Consider the following 20,716-nt stretch of genomic DNA (forward strand, 5'->3'; position numbering starts at 1 on the left):
GTTCCTTTGAGTTAAGATACCATATTACATTTCTTAAGTATAGAAAGTGACATGACTCTGGCCAGTTCTTACTTTAAGGTTTTAGTTTACAAGTGCACAGGATATGTTGCTTGCCATAAACTTAAAGGTGATTTTGATTCAGTGGTTCTTTTCCTGCAGGTTAATAAAATAATATAAAAATATAACAATCTTTGTACATGGTGTTGTCCTGGAATTGTATAGCTGGTTCTCTTGGTCCTCTTGGGTCCAATATGTGACCACACAGCCTTCTCTATGTAAATGTGGTTGCTTTGCCTGCTGTAATGCTTTATGGCATGTTTGGCTTGAGGACAAGCAGACTGTTGAGAGCTTTCCAAGAATGGTTGGATTTCCTGGTCCTTACTAGAGGAATAACTTCTGGCTCTGTTTCAGTGTCAGAAGACTGTCCTAAAATGAGTCCTTAGAAATCTGGCGAATCTTCTAGAGATTGCAAAACGTTTTTTTCCAGAGTATCTTTTTGACTTAAGTACAGAGCTGCAGATTCATGTCATACAGGAAAGGATAGGAAAATACAGGGATATCTGAAACCAGATTAATAGATACTATGTTTGTATTGACACAGCAAAAAAGTTGAAGCATGTTTAAAGTTTTCTGTTCCATAGAATTTCTTGCAGGGTTGCTTCTTTTTTGTTGCACAAAAAGATGGTCAGAAGTTTACCTTCAGTTATTTATATCTTAAAAAAAAAAAACAAACCAAAACAAACCAAACTCAGAGGCAACATTTAGGGGAGAGAAAGAGGACAAAGATACTCTTGAGTGGGATCTGTACCTTGCCTTGAGCACAAGATTGCTTGCAAGCATTATATTCTTATTCTCTTACAGTAAAGATTTGAGCATTGTAGTGCAAGTGTGATTTGTCCTCTGTATTTCTGTGTCTCGGGGTCTGAATTCAGTCAATAAACAAAAAGAGAGGGTGCAAGGGGAAAACTCAAACCTTGCTGCTGCCTTAAATGTTCCATCCTGTCCCCTGTCCTTCCCAGGGTAGAAATGTGTGTCCTCTCTTCTTATTTCCTGCTTTGTCTCCTGTGTCATGCAGCTGCCTTCATTTCCTCTTACTATTGTTGTGACCAAGCCACTTTTCCTACTTTCTCAAGAAGTTTTTTTTTGTCTGCAGTGCCAAAGTGTCTACAGGTCTTTCCGATCTCTCTTAGGTGCTTAAGGTTTCCATAGTTTTTTTGTCTGTTGCAAAGTGCAAGCATTTTTATATTCTAGCACTGGGACTATAAAAATTCAAAATGCTTCTCAAAATCAAACTGCTGGCATGTTTGCATATGTTATAAAAAAGAATATTTTAAAGTGAAGTTTTAAAATAAAATTTTAAAGTGAAATAATACCTTATCATAGAGCTTGACCACTATGTGAAAGAGACATTTCACATCTATTTCAAAAAAACTCAAAGCAAAACCTAGAGGTAAGGATAAAGAGCTTTAATTTTTTAATTGTTTCTGTTATTATGGTCTCTAATATACTAGAATGAGGGAAAGAAACCTGTACATGTCTGCTTTAAAAGCAATTGCCCTGGAATACATCAATGCTTTTTCCTAACATCAATTATTAATTGTAAAATGTCTTGCAGAGAGGGTTAAGCACGTGATGTTAACTCCTGATCTGTGATTTGGAAAAAATGAATTTTTCTAGGGAACCTACATTAAGGCTCTTTATCTCTTCTACTGGTGCTCTAAGGGGTTGTCCTGCATTAATTGCTTCAAATTCATTATTTGGTTTGTTTCCTTATGTGCTTCATGTCTGGTACCTTAAATACAGTGTCTTCTCAGCCAGACCTTTGCTGTCTTGTTTGCATCACAGTAAGTTTTGCTGTGTCCTGTGTCTTAGCTTTAAATTCACAACTACAGTTTGCATTCACAGCTCCCTCTGCATTCCCATAGTGTGGAAAAGACATGGAAATCTGCAAAACAAACAAAATGGATCAGGGAAAGACAGAAACATAACATAAATTTCAGATCACTATTCTGAAGGTAACAATTGAGAACTTTAATTACAAAATTAAAGGTAGCAAAAGAAAATATATTACAATATAAAGAAAATAAAATAATCCAGGCATCACTTCTTATATTTCCATTAAGATTAATGTAAGCATGTAATATATCATTGGGGAATGGGTATGTGAAGGAGATAAGTAAACACCAAAGAGAACATGAAGTTTCTAGGAAACTGTCTTAATTTTAAGATTTTACTTACACGTAGGCATACTTTATCCTTATTTTACTGTGCTAATGTAGTGGTCTACTCTCCTGGTGCTGCACAAGTACTCTCCTTGAAAACAGGGTGAGTACATAGTGTGTACTTTGGAAAAATCCACATATACTAACTGAAGTTGTCTGTCACTCTGTACATACCAGTATAGCAGACTGAAATATTTGAAATTCTTTGGAGGTTTTTTATGTAAAACAAAAAATTAAATCGATTCAGGTACTTGGAAGAATAGTTGGTACCTTAAGGTAATGCTGTCAGTTTTCAACAATAGGGTAATGAGGAATTTTATCGTCAGAGATGGGTGTTTTATGTCCCTGTCAGGAAGTAGTCTTATGGCCAGGCTATTCCATTTTTCTCTCTTTGGTAATGCCTGTGCAAGCCTTTGTAGCATCATCACTGACACAGCTGCAGTGGGTCAAGCACTGGGTTAGCAGCCTCATGCTGCTGTGTTAGCTGACAGCTGTGCACTAAGAAAGTAAAGCTCAGGGTAGCATCATGCAGCTGTTCTGTCCTAGAGAAGCAGATCATTGTCTGCAGAGCTGTGGGTTGCTCACAGAATTCCAATACCCACAGCCCTGTCAGGATATTCACAGCACAATCCTGCATCTCCTCTAAGGCAAGCAGATGAAGAAGCATTGTATCAGAAGATAAGAGGAAAATTGAACAAGTTTGTAGACCACTGCCTTAAACTTGGTGGACTTCATTCATGTGTTATAGGAGGGTCCTAAGACTTCTGAATTCTCATTAGATGTGCTGTCAGTAGCAGTTACTGCAGAGCAGGACCTAGTTGCAGTTTGGGGTGGGGTTTTTTTGACTTCTCAGATTTGAATAGATTTTATATATAAGTAACCTGTTTCCTGGTAGATCAGCTCTCATATTGCAGAGCTACTGTCTGCCATTTGGTGTAAGCTCTCCTCAGCAGTGAGCCAGATACCAAATATATCACAGATTGAATTTGTTCATCAGTTATGGGTGGCATAGTGAAAGCAATCACAAGGAGTTTTAAAAAGAAGGGAAATTGTATCTACTGGTCTATGTCTGTGCTTTCACATTTCCCAAAGTCCAGGCGTGTGGGGTTTGGGTTTTTTTGTTGTGTAGTTTATGGTATTGGGGGAGCTATTGGGGAGGGTTTAGTGTTACTTACTAAATTGAATATAGTGCAGATATTTTTAATGAGCATTTACGTCATATATGTACAGTGTGGTTTGCTTTGCATAGGCAAATTCCTGCTCTTTAGCATGTTCTAGGCCTATCATTTCCATTCACAGAGGTTAATAACCTCTAGTGTTTGTTATCACCACAAAACTGACTCAGTGGTCTCTCAGCCTCTCTGTTTTAAGCTCAGAACCTCTCGCCTGTTGTAGTTTGTCTGGTACCTCTGATGGGTCCAAGTACTTGTCTCTTCTTCCACTCACTTAAGTTTGTTGCATCTGCATTATCCTGCCAAGGAGTTCCAAAAATCTCCTAACCTGTGTGTGAAATACATCTTTCTTTCTCAGAGCAGGAATGCTGTTCTATCAGTCATTAGGATTTTGCTTTCTTAGTTGTCATTTGAAAAGTTGGTTTGGAGATAAAAAAAGCTGCCTAAAGTAATAGTCGCATGTGCCCTTTGACAATTTGTGCAGTTCACGTGCATTCACTTCACTGCTTATTGTTTGAAGTAAAAGCAAGAGGGACACCAAGTTTGTTCAGGTCAATTAATGTATGACAGTCAAAGCAGAACTGTTTGGCATCACCAGCTCTCGGAGGGAACCTGCAAGAAAGATGGGAGACTATTTACAAGGGCATGTAGTGACAGAATGAGCGAGAATGGCTTCAAACTGGGAGTAGGTTTAGATCATGTTAGGAAAATATTCATTACTATTAGAATGGTGGGGTACAGGTTGCCAAGAGAGTTTGTTCCATCCCTGGAGATGGTCAAGGCCAGGTTGGATGGGGCTCTGTGCAACCTGGTGTAGTGAAAGATGTTCTAATCCATGGTAAGGGTTGTTGAAAATAACTGAACTCCAAGGTCCATTCTAACCCAAGCATATTTACGATTCTGTAATTGTATGATTCCTTCTTGGAAACAGTTGAATCCACTGTTCATATTCTAATTAATTTGTCAGACCAATAATTGTCACAAGGCATTAAGTTCCTAATAATTTAGCATTAAGTCAAGGGGAAGTGAAAACAGAACATTCAGCTCTTGGTCTTTTCCCATCAATGTGCAAGTAGTTCTGAACTGGGCTGGCTGTTGGCTGTGGTCTACACTATAAATAAACAGGGAAAAGTCACTGAAGAATCTTGAGATCTATGGGATTTAGTCTAAGAAGTTACAACATGTCCATAGGAAGAGCTTTTTTTTTTAAATTTCTGCTTTTGGTAATGATTGACATATTTGTGTTAAGGGTCACCTCTCTCGTGTATGGGTTTATTGTACAGCAAACAGTATTCTCAGTTCTCTGTCCTCCAGGAAAGCATCACTTGTCTCCTGGTTTGTCTGTGTGATGTTTGGAAATTAAAGAGCTAAGGGAAGTTGCTTGGATTTTTGCACTGAGGTGGTACAAAACTGGGAACAATGCTTTTTCTTCTACCACAGCTTTCAATCCTTGATTTCTCTCTGAAACATGATTTTCAAGCAGTAGGTCTTTTGTGACCAGCTTAGTTCAGAATCTCATTTTCCAACAGGCTTGCAGAGGTATAGGACTTTATTTACTGCTTTACCACCTTATACTTGTGATATCAGTGGCTACAGAGAAGCAATTAATTAAAACATTGTCTTCTATAAAATGTTATGACTAGGGACATTGAAAACTGCCAGACTGGACATATTCTGGTTTTTTATTTCTTTCTGATAATGCCTAGTACTGTGTGCTTTAGACAAATGGGTCTAAAGTCTTTATTGATTAGGCTGTGTTTAAAGATGACGTTACTTAGTTCCTTCCTAATGCTTACTAGAAGATGTAATTCTTATATGAAGTATTTTGAGGCAGATGGCCCATTGGTTATCTGTTTAAAATAAATAGTTGGGATTTTTATATATGTGCAGTAAATAAAAGTGGGGAGAAATATTCCTGCATACATCCAATTTTGTTCAAGCCTTGTCAAGCTTTGATGGGACTACGAAAGTCACCACCACTAAATATTTGTCTATGAATTTAGTAAGAAATGTTCCTGCTTAACAGCTTCAGTTTGCCTTTGCTAAACTCCTGTTTTACTCCTGTGAACATAGGAAAGTCCAACTGCTTTGTGAATTGTGGGGAAGGAGATTCTGTGTGAAGTGAATGTTGCATAGCAGGAAGAGCAGATAAACCTATATATTTGAGGAAGCCCATAAACAATTTGAGAGAAAAATATACCTGTATATGTTTCTTATCTATCTCTTTATAAGCTTCATTGTTTAGAATAAATTAGAATAACAAATTCGTTCACTTCAATGCAAAGTTTCATCTCCTTTTTCAAGAAAAAGAATTCCCTAACTTTTCAAAATAAATTCTGTGTCATTTACTGTTATAATTTATCTTTACTATCAAAGGTATGTTTAGCTGCTGTTTTCTCTCTTTCTAAGAGTAATTAGGAAGAGACAGCCTTGTCCTGTAAGCCAGAAGGCTGGTGACTTGCTGTTTCATCTGCTGGCAGAGAGCTGGGAGTCCTGGGGATTCTTCAGTCAGATGAAAGGTCATAATTCATTCCTCTTGAGCTTTCACAGAATTAATTGAAGTAGAAGCTACAGGACTTCATTCACAAGTTAGAGACATAGATCAAGAATGTATTGATGTACCTCAAAAATTTTTCCCCAGAAATATTTTGAGGAAGATGATTGGGGGAAAAAAGCTTACAGTAGGATTTATTTTTACAATTAAATGTACTTACCTAATTTATAAAAATTCATCTGCATGTAGATCTTTTTTATCTGCTCTCACATTAATGCCTAAGGGGGAGTGCCACAAAGCTTTGGTATTTCCAAGGTAAAGGCAGTTGTCTTCCCCTCCTATCCCTTTTCTCCACCTGGGAACTTCTACAAAAGTTCATATAAATAAAAATGCTTTTGAGTTAATTTCATCTGAACTGTAGGCAGCCCAAAAACTTCACGTATTTTGATGGCAAATTCAGTATTCTCAGTGTGTCAGATTTGTGTACCCACAGTGCATAACAATCAAAGAGATTGGCAGAGGAAGAAACTGCAGCTTTGGCAACTAGGTAAGGGGCTTTTTGTACCCAGTGAGGCATGGGGAGACAGTTTGGATTTCAACACAGGCAGAAAACATTCTGAGCACATGCTTACACGATCAACAATGAAACAACAAAATATTGACAAGCAACTGCTGCATTTTGATGCATGTAACCTAGGGGTTATCAGTTTAGAAACAAAACTGCAATTCAGCAGCACTGTAAGAATCTGGATATGCACAGATAATACAAGGGGAAGTTTATTCTAGGACCTGTCTCCTTCAGAGCTTCACAGTGTCTGATTTCCCCATAGCCTACATCCTTTCCCATAGCTTGCTCTCACCATGCCAGTAGTCCCTCAGCTTCAGATTTGTGTATGCTGTCTGAGTACAGAATGTATAAAATAAAAGATGGTATTATCTTCAGCTTTCAGAGTTAATTGCTTATTAAAACTAGGCTTTCTTAGGAGAGAAAATATGATACAGGATATTTGATTTTGTGGTGAATTTTTGGGATTCTTTTGCCTTAGCATGTGATGTAATTCTGTAAACTTAAAAGCAAAAAAACTTTCAACATTTGTCATCTGGAGTCTCTGAGGAGCACACACAATTGACACATTTTGCAGCATCATCTAGAGCTTCAGAAGTATAAAAATTGAGATGTAATGTGTAGTATGTAGAAGTTTTTTAATGTTCATCAGATGAGCACCACATTTAAATGTGTAGCTACAGTCCATGGAGCTTGGAATTTCAGACATTGTTTCTATTATCCTTTGAATAGAAACAGTCAAAGAATGGATCTGGAAGCCAGCAGGAATTTGACGTCTGAGCAAAAAAAATAAGTGTGTTTAGCTCCCTTATTTTTCTTTCTTTATGAGAAATGGTTAGGATGACTTTTGGTTTTTTGCTAATTTTAAAGAAACACTTTTCCTCATTTATTTCTTATTTCTGTGCACTAGTGAAGTGCCTTTTTTTCCACTCTTTCTGAAATTTTCACAAGTGAAGTCTGTAAGTCTTTTCATTTCACTAGCTTGAAGCCTTCAGCTAAATAACACTAAACCTAACCCATTTATACACTGTTTGTCACTGAAGTTGCCATTACTTCAGAAGTATGGCACCCAGAGGCACTGAGTCTTGGCTAACATATTTTCAGTTATTTATTCACCATTTTAGTATTGACTCTTCCCTTCTGACAAATTGTGCCCATAATGTTGCAGTTTTGTCTTAATGGAGCAAGAAGATAGGACTTCGATTTTGAGGAGCAGAGAAATGGGAGGAAGGGTGGGCATAGGATCAAATCATAATGGTGTAGTGATTTTCTTCAGTAAACTAATCAATCTCAGTAACATTTTAAAAATCCATTTTCTAGACTAGTTGTTGCCAGCATTGTCTTCCATTGAACCTACCATGAGCATGGCAGGTGGGGCTTTTTACTGGCTGCTGGAAAAAGCTAAAGATGAGTGACAGACCAGAAGGAATGAGTTCTGGTCTTCCTGGATAGGGCCAGAGTTTACAGTGTTGGTCTATAGATGCATGTCATCTAGGAATCACCCCAATGATCTGTTCCAATCATATAAATCTGAAAATTTTTTCTCTGCCATCTCATTTTAGACAAATGCATGAAATGGGCTCTAGGATCAATTTAACGTTTGAATATGATTAATATGATGGGCTTTACTCAACATGGCATTTTTTAAGTGGGAAACCTGTAATACGTGTCTAGAGGTAGATAGAACAATTTAATTTACTGAAAGCTGAAAATTTCACCTGTTGCTCCCTAATGCCTATTTGCATGTTCTTAACAATGGTTCTTAACAGATAGCTTACCCTTTTTTCTTTAAAGAGAAAGTTTACTTGCATTTATCACCTAGTAAGAGCATGCATGAAGTAGTTACTGTTGAATATCTGATGTGTGAGGAATTCATGTCCTCTCTTATTTTGCAGTTTATGCATATCTCTTTGTATTACAAGGCCAAACTCCTTTTAATTGACCTCACTGCTGGCAGAAGATTAGAAACGTTCTCTTTTTAAAAAAATTTTCAGAGGTTGGAAACATTATTTATGAAAAAAAGTATTGACATACTGTAACTGTGCAAGTTTAAATAGAGCTGTGTATACTGGCCAGTCAGAATAACTGCAAGTACATATTGCAGTCATTGACAGAGGAGAAAGATGTGATCACAGCTGCTCCAGCATGCAGTCCTTGATGCTCTGAGAGGTTATTTTGTGGTTCTCTTGAGCATATATAAGGGTTTCTGGGCTCATGTTAGACTCCAATTAACCATTCCTCCTGGAGTGCTCCAAGGTACCAAGCTGCCCCTGCAGCACTCACTCCCCACTGTCAAATATTTCAGCATTTCACAGTGTATCCAATTTTATCCAGATTTAACAAGAAGCCTATATTGCATATACAAATGCATCTCACAGTTCCTTGATCAACATGCTATGTCTGTTTAATTCTGAAGCAGCTGAGGAGTTCTGATCAGTGTTCTCAAAGATTATAAAACAGTTTTCAATAAACACTGTTTTTTTCCCCTTTCTTGGTCATTTATAGACTCTGTGTATCTGGATTTTTAGACAAAGTATTGTTTTGAGAACAGTGTATGTTTTGCTTCTATAAAAGTTGTGATGTTCTGTGGTTGTTAAGGAAGTTTTGGATAATAATGTCTTCCTAGCTTTGATTTTTTTGGCAGGTTTGGAGAAAAATTGTAGTTGGCATTTTTTGCCATGGAAGTTGAGAGTGTCCATAGTAGAGTACAAGATGAAGAGAGTGAAATCAGCTATTAATTTTTTTTATGGTGAGGGAACCTTTTGACTTCACATCTTAGTGTTGCTGATTTGGATAGAGTTTGTCTGAACTTCAAGGTCTTGGTCTGCCATTTTGGGAGACAAGGAGTTAGTTGGGGGTGGAAAGACTGGAGCTTGTATTCTTTCTGCTCTGTTACCCATTGCTATCTTCATGGATCTGACACTCTGTTTATCTGACAGTGCACTCAGTACTGCTTCGCCAGGGAAAATTGCACAAAACAAGCCTAGTGCATCAGCATTTTCATTGTGTATTAAGCTGAGCCTCCCTTCACATGGTCACATCCCCTTTTTAATCTGGGATTCCATGTCCCTTTCCCAGTCCAGCCTGTTTCTGTGGTGTCTATTGCTGGTCTCCCTGAACTTCTGTTTCTGTGGTTTGAGTGTTTTTTGTGTGGCTGAGAGTTAAGACCTGCAGGACTTTTGGAAGTGGTGTTGTTTGGGGGTTAGGCAATACATTGATTTAGTGTTAGTAGTTTGTCATAGACTGAGGTGATGGCCGCGTTCAAGTTGGATTTCCTCCCAGAGATGATGGTGGACCATTGCTCCTTGAATGCAAGCCCTGTGTAAGTATTTTCTCTTCATGTCTAAGTTATAGCTAAAATGATAATTGGAAATGCTGTCTCAGGCCCCTGCTGTCTATTGGGACAGAGGAGGGCAGGAAGGAGAGATAGAAGAGCCTGCAGTTTGTTTTCTTGAAGAAATCCTAGTGGTCATGGAAGGTTGATGTTGATTTCTAGATAGGGGGGGAAAAAAGGTCTGAAAATTGTGGCAATAAGGACTAAGGAGGAATAAAGCTGCTTGATTATATTGTTTGTAGTATGCTACAGGTGCTAATATTATAAAATGGATTATTGAAATCTCTTGTGGGAAGAACTGTTTCTATTCTTCTCTATTAATGACTCCAGATTAAACCTTTTAATTAGGGGTAAAATATTCTTTGGATACTGTTGAGGTCATGTTAAGAATTGCCCAGTTAACAGGAGCCATGTTGTGCTCTTGAAGCTACCCATGGAAGGCAGGGCTGGAAATAATTATTGGAGAGGGTAAACAATTTCCAATTGTTCTTAACTAAAATGAAAAGAGGTAGTTTCCATCTTTTATAAAAGGTAGTGTTTCCGCTGGCTATTTAGAGAGCTGCTGACCCTTTCTGAGTAGAAAGGTGGAGAGGATGAAAGGATTTATGATGACTCCCTTCCCTTCTAGTGAGTAGCTTTGTTGTTTTTGAGGTCTGTTCATACAAGTGTAAAATTATGAGCTTTCCCTATCATCAGGTTTTCCTTAAGTTCTTAACAGCAGTGTATTGATGGGGAAAAGTACTAAACAGTACTGGGCTTGAATTTTTTTTTTTTTTTTTAATTCTTTTTGGCTGGGGTGGGGAGGGAATATGATTTCATATGGACAGTGAGAGGAATACTGTTTACTATCCTGTGCAGTTAATAGCCATTCAAACTATCTTCAAAGGAACAAAGCAGAGATGAAGAGAACTGACTACTCTGGAAGAAGACCACCTGTATTCTTCAACAAAGAGTTTGGGGGTGGGGGGAATCATTGTATAGTTGCTGTTCCACTCCCCATGCCCTTTCTAGATTATGCAGGGATTGGTCAGCAATTTTCACCAACTAATCACTACAGCCACAATAGGATGTTGTTACAGTCAGACTCCTGCAGGGAGGGGTGCTCTGGTGTACCAGGCTGGGAATACTGATAACAGACATCACACTGCACCTAACCAATAATGAGGACTGGACACAGTGAGCAGTGTAGGACTTGTCAGCTGGGTGGAGCATAACACAGTTTTTATAAATAGGCTGCAAACTGCTCAAATGGCTAGGCAGAATGCCTTGAAACCTGTTGAGGAATCCCATACTCAACTTCCTGTTGTAGTCTAAGAATGACTTTTTTTTCTGTGTTAGAATCTTGACATTGTTGAACCTGATTTCAGTCTATGGCTAACTGGATTGTCCAAACCCAGCCTTTTCATGTACAATCTAAGTGATTTTTTGCCAATTATTGTTGAAAGCTCCTTAGTTTTACAAAGAAGTATTGCCTTGTAAGCCTTTAAAGAAACTTACCATTGGATCAGTTGATTCTGTTTCTCTGTTTTAAGATGGCTCTTCACCTTGGGAAGTAGTTACAATTAGTCTCATTTAAAAAAGTTGTAATACCTTACTCTCATTTTCAGTGATTGCTGATGACTTTAGTAGTTTCTAGGTAGTTTGAGCTCAGGTTCCTTACAGTTCTGGTTTCTTCTGTAAAATTTTATATGGTTGCACTAGTGATATTTTTCAGTTATCTCAGCAGATTTATATCCTGAATCCCAGATGTTGACTTCATTATGGGAGCAGAGTTTTAAACAGCTGTGTAAGGGTGTGTTTGGTTTCCAAGCACACAGCTTGCCAATGAATGTGAATGTACTTTGGTATGCATACTGGGAATGTGCAAGAGTTTCTCTGTATATGTATATTTTCATCATACACATTTATATATATGTAGAAATTTCTTTAATTGTGCTGTAAGCATGCTTTTATTTAGAATCTGTAGGAAGATATAAACCATAGATTCTTTCTTGTTTTTTGTAGCTCAAAGAAAATGAATGGCACACTGGATCACCCAGACCAACCTGATTTAGATGCTATCAAAATGTTTGTGGGTCAAGTCCCACGGAGCTGGTGTGAGAAGGATCTAAGAGAACTTTTTGAACAGTATGGTGCTGTCTATGAAATCAATGTCTTGCGGGACAGGAGCCAAAACCCTCCTCAAAGCAAAGGTGAGAACTTCTGTACTTCTCTTGTGAGACTTGGGGTTTCAACCACTTCCACATGGTTGCACTCTTAGCTCTGTGCTTATTCAAACAGCCTGTAGGAAGCCTGTGTGACCAGGTGTGCATCCAAGCCCAGACTTTATGAAATCTTTAAGTGTGTTTGTCTGATTATACTTGAACTGTGATCCAGTCATTAGCTGAGCTCAGAAAAATAATAATTTCTTCTGGAGTTCAGCAGTGATGGAGATGCTTGAGGAGTATGGATTATAATTGCAAATCAGAACATCCAATAATACTGTGTTGCTCCAGAACACCACTGTGATATGACCAAAATGTTGCTGGATGCGACAAAGTGTCAGATAAATATGAAATTGGGATTTTAGTTGTTTATGCTAATTGAATAGTAAACATTAAATCCTTACTAAATTTTGTGCCTGGATTTGAAGTTCAGTTTTATGCAGTATTTCCTGTGAAGCCAGGTAGGGTTTTGGTACTGGGAAATAATTGAGTTTGAAAATGAAGCAGCCAACAAATGTGTCTAAATATTTGTTTTAATGGTGTAGTAGGGATGCTGTGTCAGTTATAAACATACTCTTATTTTATTACACTTGGAATCTTTTTTAAACTGTCACAAACAGTAGCACCTACTTGTTTCAGTGCCTAACCTCTTCTGCTTATCATGCATTTTGCATTGGAATGATTGAAGTGGGACTTGCAATTTCTGTACAGCACTCCAAGATGGAGTGTTCTTTCTTGGCTAACATTTTGTTTCAATTGCAGGGTGCTGTTTTGTTACATTTTATACCCGTAAAGCTGCACTAGAAGCACAGAATGCTCTTCACAACATGAAGATCCTCCCAGGGGTAAGAGTAGAGCCCTGCTTTCTTCACAACTCCATCTTGTTTCTCTGAGCTTCAGCACCACTGAAGCACAAACACATTATGTTGTCCCAAAATAATGTAAAAAACTATTCAGTAGATCAGTGTTATGAGATCTATATGATAACAGATCTTACAGGAATTTTGGAGTATTTAAAAGAATGATACAACAGTGAAGTGGGTGGGCATGGCTTTTATAATACTCTGAGGAGGAATGATAGCATATGATTAGGAAAGCCTTTCTTCTTGAAATTTTTGTAGTGTTTTGTAGTAGAGGCAATTTAGGCTATAATTTCTCTCACAATTCTTATGGGATGTATTTCATATAGTATGAAGTGAATGTAACTGTGATTAAATAATCTTTTTACATTTTAGATGCACCATCCTATCCAGATGAAACCAGCTGACAGTGAAAAGAGTAATGGTAAGCTTTACTAAAGTCCCAGTTTGGTGTCATCATTTGTGCTATTCTGCAAGCTTGAGGATTCCCCTTTTGCTTAACAGCTTTTGATGAAGTCTTGAATTGGAGGCCTGATTTTTAAAAGAAAAAAGTGAAAGTAGAAGGGTGTATTTTCAATAATAGGTAGTGTGAGTGATGTCTCTCAAATTCCATGACTCAGAGTATCTCCCCTGCTGCTGCTTGTGGTAGAACTATGTTGTCAGTTAGGGAAACATCCAGTGAGTTCTTCTTTGTACTAAGGTGGTTTAAATCTTTGTTGGGGACATGGACAGTGGGATTGAGTGCATCCTCAGCAAGCTTATGGGTGATGTCAAGCTGAGTGCTGTGTTTGATACCCTAGAGGGAAAGGAAGCTGTTCCAGAGGAGTCTTGATGGGCTGGAGAGGTGGGCCTGTGCCGACCTCATGAAGTTCAGCAAGGCCAAATCCTGCAAACGTGGATACAAGCTGAGTGATGAGTGGATTGAGAGCAGCCCTGAGAAGGACTTGGTGGCTGAAAAAATGAATGGAAACAGGCAGTGTGCACTTGCAGCCCAGAAAGTCAGTGATATCCTGGGCTGCATCTAAAGGAGGCAACAACAGGTTGAGGGGGTGATTTCTCCCTCTCTGCTGCCATGAGACTCCATCTGTTGTACTGCAGCCAGCTCTGGAAAACCCAACAGATTTGCTCAAGCATGTTCAGGAAGGGCCATTAAGATAGTCAGAGGGATGGACACCTCCCCTATGAGGACAGGCTGAGAGAGTTGGGGTTGTTCCATCTGGAGAGGTGAAGGCTGCAGGGAGACCTTCTAGCAGCTTTCCAGTACCTGAAGGGGGGGCCTACAAGGAGGATGTGGAAGGATTGTTTATCTAGGAGTGTAGTGGTAATCAAGGGGTAACAGTATTAAACTGAAAGAGATTTGGATTAGATTTTATGAAGAAATTCTTTACTGTGAGGATGGTGAGACACTAGAACACATTACACAGAGGAACTGTGGGTGTCCCATCCTAAGAAGTGTTCAAGAGCTGTCTGGATGGGGCTTTAAGCAGCCTGGTCTAGTCAGAGGAACTAGGTGATCATCAGTGTCCTTTCCAAATCAAACTATTCTATGATTTTATGAAACCTAGAAATGCTTTTTCAAGTGTTTGTCCAGTGTGAAGCAAGGCAATGTGCTGCAACTAGGGTGAGAGTCAAAATTACTTCTTGTAGCATACAAGACAGGTTGAGAGTTAACAGCAGTTCAGTAGAGAAGAAAAACTGAATATTTCTGCACATTGGCCATTTCAGATGGATTAAGAATGTAGCACCTACACCTAGCACCTACCTGGATAAATGGTTATGCACAAATCCATGCATTTCCTTGTGAGTTTATGTACATACATACATGCATGTTCAAATATGTATGTATCTGTATTTCTGCAACCTTAGCAAAGACAGTGTTTAGCATCCTGTAGTTTCAGTCTTTCTAGGCTCAGCTGAACTTTATTTTCTTCATTTGCAGTAGCTTATGTTGCATCATGGAGAAGATAGTCCTGGTTTGAGAAAGCTTACCTCTTAATATAATTGAAAACAGAAGATGGAGTGTATGGGTAACATACAGTAGGAGTAATTCCATCTGCAGATTCTTCAGTGGGTGTACAGGACATGTTCCTGTGTAAATATATCTAGAAAGGAGTAATTCTTTTGAAGTATTTTTGGGAGTAGAACATAATAGGTTCTCTAAACTAAAACTGATCTTGCATTGCATGCAAACACACATACAAATATCCTGGGAAAAGAATAGAAGTGGAAAAAGTATTCAATGGAACTAAAATGGACTGCTGAAATTATTTGAAAGCAGATATGTACTCTAAGATCAGAAAATTAATTGGGTACAACATTAAGATTTAATGGCCAGTTAAAGTCATGTCTGCTGGAAGAGTTTGGAGTCTTTCTTTCCAGCATCATAGAAGACTCAACAAATAAGTTGATTTCCCCTCACTATAGCACTGAATAGAAGACTTCATTGAAGCTTCAAAATGTGCTAGAGCCTTTATCATACTATATTCATTCATTGTGATGAATGTTGTATATCTGTTTTTTATTTTCAAGTGATATTCTGAATAAGTCACTTCATCCTTTAAAAGAAAGTGTTTCAGAGGCGATTAGCATCCTTAAATAAGTAAATCAAGAGTATAAAATTCTGCTCCGAATTCAAATTTACCTCACTAAAGCGAAAAGTCAGAGAAAGTCTTTCTGAACCATTTATTTTAAAATAGTCTGCACACTGAAAGGTATTCTTCAACTCCAATATATCTAATAAATCAGTATTTAGAGCCAAGAAAAGGTACCACCTAGTCCATGGTTTCAGTTGAGGTGTTATTTTTGTGCTTATGGTGCAGATCAGAATGGACATATCATTAATAGAAGTAAGTGTTCTGTTTTAGCAACTGATGTTGCTTCCACTGTTGAGAGAGGAGCATGAAGAAGTGGGCATATCTAAATTTAGGTGATTGGCATGAGGCTAAAAAGAAGCTTTCTACAGTTAACTTGCTTGTTTATATGCAGTTAGGTATATGTTGGTAGCAGAAGAAAGACAATGAAAATTGTCCAATAAACCACATTCAAGCCTTCTCTCACCTAGAACTGAAGAGATACAGAGAAATGTTGAATCTGACATACCTATTTCCTTTTTTTTTAACATTCCTGTTGTTCACAGACATTACAAGCTAAGAATAGTCAGCAAATCATAAACATAAAATCATAAAACAGACATTTGTCAGGTTCATTGAAGTACCTCATATGCATCCTCTTAAATTGAAGACACAGTCCATTACTGGGAATTTGGTTTTAATAAGCTTATATCTACATACAAGGGAAATAACTGCAGTTAATGAAGAAGACCTAAGATCTAGTAATCACGTATTTGCTGGTAATACTCTGTATCTTTTGATTCCTTAGCAGTAGAAGATAGGAAGCTGTTTATTGGAATGATATCCAAGAAGTGCAATGAAAATGATATTCGAGTGATGTTCTCCCCCTTTGGGCAGATTGAAGAATGCAGGATATTACGGGGCCCGGATGGCCTGAGCCGAGGTAAGCAAAGCAAGAAGTTTTTTTGGCAGTTTGAGGATTCTGGATGCTGCCTTTTGCAACTTAACCTGGCATCTGAGCTTTTTCTCTGATTACCACCTGCCCTTGCATTTTCATTCCTGTATTCATCCCTGTAATTGTGGAGGTAGTGAACAACTTGATTCCTTTTCGTTCTTTCCCCAGGTTGTGCATTTGTGACTTTTACAACAAGAGCCATGGCACAAACAGCAATCAAAGCAATGCATCAAGCACAAACCATGGAGGTAAAACAAGTTACTGGCTGTCAGGAGCAGATGTAATTTGTCAGATAGTCACTGTGGAGTTTCAGAATTTAGAGAGCAGAGAGAAGGACAAGTGCAGTTAGTGTTTCTTCACAAAAACTGCTCCTGGACATTTGTGTTTGTTTTGCTCTGTTTTTAGAGTTTCTATCTCAAATTTCATCTGCAGAGAAAATACCTCAATACAAATTAGAATTAAAAGCAAATAAGGTTTTGAGCTTTTGATGAAATATGGTGTTTGAATATCTATGTCTGTATGTATGCATATAGAAGGAGGGGAATGCTTCCAGTGACTGGGTCTTAATTTCAGTATTTTTGTGACTGCTGGGGATAGCAAGTATGTAATTGTTTGAATTGCTGTTTGCAGGGTTGCTCTTCTCCCATTGTTGTAAAATTTGCAGACACACAGAAGGACAAAGAGCAGAAACGAATTGCTCAGCAACTTCAGCAACAAATGCAACAGATCAGTGCTGCCTCAATATGGGGGAACCTGGCTGGTCTCAACACACTTGGACCCCAGTACTTAGCAGTGAGTTTCTGATTTGGGTTCTTTTCATCTCTTCAGGAATTGGAGTGTCTGACTGTTTTGCAGTGTTTAATATATTCATTTTTAGAGGGTTCCTGGTAGTTGTGAGCTGGGTTCTTAATCCCCATTTTGTGGATGAGAAAGCTGAAATTGTGTTATGTGCTGTCATCTAGTTGGGATACTTTTATGGGAGGATTGCAACCCTAGTCACAGTAGCCCTAATTATTGAAATCTTGGGTTTTTCTCCTGCATTCTGTAGAATGTGCTTTTTCTTTATATAATACTGCCTCAACATTTACATACAAATGCCCTTTTCCTGTCTATCTGATGACATAGTTCTTGTATTCCTTTATCATTTTCCTTTATTACTGTCACCCTCTTCCAGTGAAACTTGGAACACTACTTGGTGCTGTCCAAATAGACAAGATGATCAAATTGGAAGCACAGTAAATAAAACCCAAACAAAAACCAACTGAATAAAAGCACACCCTACAGAAAACAGAGGGAAGCTACTCTCTTGAGCAAAAATGATATAACAGAGGGTAGACTGCAGTTTCATTTCAGTTGATTATGCTGGGTCCCTAAAGGATGAACGTTTCAAAAACTGATGTGCTGTGACTCATGAGGGTTACAGAGAAGCTCTGAGAGTTGTATTCATGCAATATAAAGTCTGAGGAACAGAAAAGGAAAATTTAATCTCTTTCTTGGTATGGTGTATAGTTGGAGTGGGGAAATTCTCTCACTACTTTTTTAGTTTTGGTAGATTATATTTTTTTTTAATTAAAGCTAGTTAATGGAAGAAGGAATTAGAAAACTCTAAAAACCTTCTGAGCTGAAGCTTGAAATGTCTCTTATGTCTACTGTGCATTAGGAAGGTAGAGGAGATTCCCTCTCCTGGTGGCTCTTTGGTTTTGGTATGGCATTGCCATTTGTCCTATGCTGGCAGTGGCAGCTGTACAGTCTTTTTTGAGGTAGCATATCCTTAGGGCTGGCAATCCTACCTTAGCTGCCTGGAATAGGAATTGTCTCTCACTTCTGATTCTGCTGGTTTTGTCTTGGTGTGTTAGCTCTAATTTTCTCTCAGCATTGCTGATGTTGAGTGAGGGAAGCATTGTGCTGTTGCTTTGGCTGCAGTGTGCTGCATGGGCTATGGGGAGCTTCACTTCACTAGTGGTGCTCTGGCTGTGTTGCTCAGGGAGTTGTCTTTAGGCTTTGCTGTGGTGTGGTGCATGGGCTGCAGGAATTCATTTGTGACGGCGCTCTGGCTGTGGTGTGATGCAGTTTCTCCCAGAAGCAGAGCCAGCCCTCACTCTCACTCTTGTTTTGTTTTTTGGTGTAATGTCTAGCTTTATTTGCAGCTCCTTCAGCAGACAGCAGCTGCTTCATCTGGGAACCTGAACACACTAAGCAGCCTCCACCCAATGGGAGGTGAGTTTTTTTCCATCAGAAGACAAATTCAGTGCCAAACAAAAGAGAACATGGGTAGACAAAGTAGCCAGAAGGCTGTAGGCATTTTAATCTCACTTGAAATAGGTAGTCCTGAGTTTGCCTACTCCTTTGAAATTACAGGAATTCTCTGCTAAAAGTGTGGATGTTACTTCTTAATCTTATTTAACTATTGTCCCCAAGGTAAGTGGTGGTATCTCCCCAACCTCTGGCATTTAAAATTATCTCCCCTTATGGGTAGGAAAAAGAATGCTCTCTGTATTTTTTTTTCATCCAAACAGGTGCATATGTGAATAACTGGGGTTTGAAATAGACACTCACTAATGCACATGTTTTCAATGATTCTGGATTTTTAGTTCTTCCATTTTCGATGCATTTAGGAACAAAGCATTTAAGTTGGAAATACACTGTTGTTAGGAATGTGAGCAAGTGCTTCATTCAGATTTTTATTCATTCATTTGAATTGCAGTTAATGATGCCATTACTATTAGGGAAAATCAGCTTCATAGATATAAGCCAAATTCCTTGCTGTGGACTGCTAGTCAGAATATTCACTGAGTATAGCAGTCCTGGGGCTGTAAATTGGTTGTCCCTTTTGTCTTCACACAGCTAGGAATAATAAAACACATGTTAACAACTCCATTCACCACATTCCCTAAGTTCTTCTGCTGGCAGAGAAATCTATAGTTTTGATTTTAATACTGAAGACTTATCTTTTCAAATTGCCTCCTGGAGGTTAATGGTAGTTGCCAATATCACGTGCCCTTTCTGTGCAGAAGTTCATCCAAAAGTATCTTTGTAGATCTGACTTGCATTGGCTGGTGCACCCATCAGTGACAATTACAGGCATTTGCAAACTGTTATATTTTCATTTGTAAGAATTTTGATTTATACTGGAAGTTGATTCTAAATTCATCTTCCCGCGTTGACTTCTTTCATGTTAGATCTCTTCAGAGTTCTTAGGTCTAAGACTCTTGCAAAAAGCAATTTTCTTAAAAAACTGTTTCACTAATTTCTTGTGTGGGGATGACCTATAATGGATTTTATTATGCACAAGATCTTGCCTTTTCTTCCCTCGTGTCTGTTTAAAAACAAGATGCAATAAAGAAGAAAGTACAGCAGTAAGAACTGGGGCAGAGGGAAGGACATAACTAGCTGAGATTGAGAAGTTTGCAGGGCAATTCTGCCTTTGCTATTTAAAACAAACAAATGAAGCTTAAAAATTGAGAAACTAGACATATAAGTAGTATGTTTCATGGTTATTCCAAATCTGTGATTCTCTACCCAAAAAGTTGTAGCTTTAAGGTCTCGATAATATCTCACCTGATCTCCTTTCTTGAAATTCATAGAAAGAAAAATTAAGTAGGTAATTAGATCCCAAGTTATATCAAACTTTGTAGACAAAATTTAATCTCGACACTGTTTGAAAGCAGATGGGAAAACAGTGTGATGACGAGAGGACAGGTGCAGTGTGCACATGACAAACTGCTTCAGTAAGGAACAAGCTGCTCTGATCTTCATTAGCTCCAATACTTGCACCCTCTGTAGCACAGCAAAAACTAAATAGAAAACTTTCTGATTTTAACTTCATACTTTTGTGTTACAATACAATTTTGAGAATCTAAATAAAGGCAGAATCCACTTGTTTTGGAAACTAAATTTGCCAAAGAAAACAGATCCTGCCACAAACAGAAAACAATTGAAAAAGAGTTAAAAAAACCCAAACAAACTATACTAAAGGTATTAGAAGTACTTTAGAAAATAATTAGTTAGTAATTAGTGTGCTTTGCTCCCAAGATCCTACTAAGTATCCAAAAGATGAGAGAGCACCTCTGCTTAGGATGTTCCTATGTTGTTAAATGAAGGGTGGTTGATTTAGTTTTGTTTTTAATTATGTTGGGAATAAGTATTAGGGATTTTCTGAAGTCAGATGAAGAGAGGAGGAATTGTTAAAATAATCTAAGGTAGAGACAAAAAATGGAAAATAAGGGAAAAGGGAAGGGAGGCAGAATTGGAAGAATGGAACTGGTCTACCAAAGGATTGTTAAAATACAGAATTCAGGAAGAGATCCATTTTAATGGATCCTCTGGCAGAAAAAGAGGGC

At 38.2% G+C, this 20,716-nt stretch overlaps 1 protein-coding gene across 13 annotated transcripts in view; it reads left to right on the forward strand.

The window, feature by feature from the left end:
- CELF1 (CUGBP Elav-like family member 1) overlaps positions 1 to 20,716 on the forward strand; it is a 57,981-nt gene that overhangs the window by 20,863 nt on the left and 16,402 nt on the right. For 5 of the 13 annotated variants that reach the window (XM_079307619.1, XM_079307614.1, XM_079307622.1 and 2 more), the window contains exons 3-9: positions 11,792 to 11,979; positions 12,754 to 12,836; positions 13,227 to 13,275; positions 16,230 to 16,364; positions 16,545 to 16,624; positions 17,007 to 17,168; positions 18,512 to 18,593. In XM_079307619.1, coding sequence (XP_079163745.1) covers positions 11,802 to 11,979; positions 12,754 to 12,836; positions 13,227 to 13,275; positions 16,230 to 16,364; positions 16,545 to 16,624; positions 17,007 to 17,168; positions 18,512 to 18,593 — 769 coding nt within the window. In that variant the 5' untranslated portion in view covers positions 11,792 to 11,801. The remainder of the gene's footprint in view (positions 1 to 11,791; positions 11,980 to 12,753; positions 12,837 to 13,226; positions 13,276 to 16,229; positions 16,365 to 16,544; positions 16,625 to 17,006; positions 17,169 to 18,511; positions 18,594 to 20,716) is intronic. The other 8 variants (XM_079307624.1, XM_079307623.1, XM_079307625.1 and 5 more) reach the window with 3 other exon arrangements.

This window comes from Erithacus rubecula, assembly GCF_903797595.1.
Source record: "Erithacus rubecula genome assembly, chromosome: 6".
NCBI lineage: Eukaryota > Metazoa > Chordata > Aves > Passeriformes > Muscicapidae > Erithacus > Erithacus rubecula.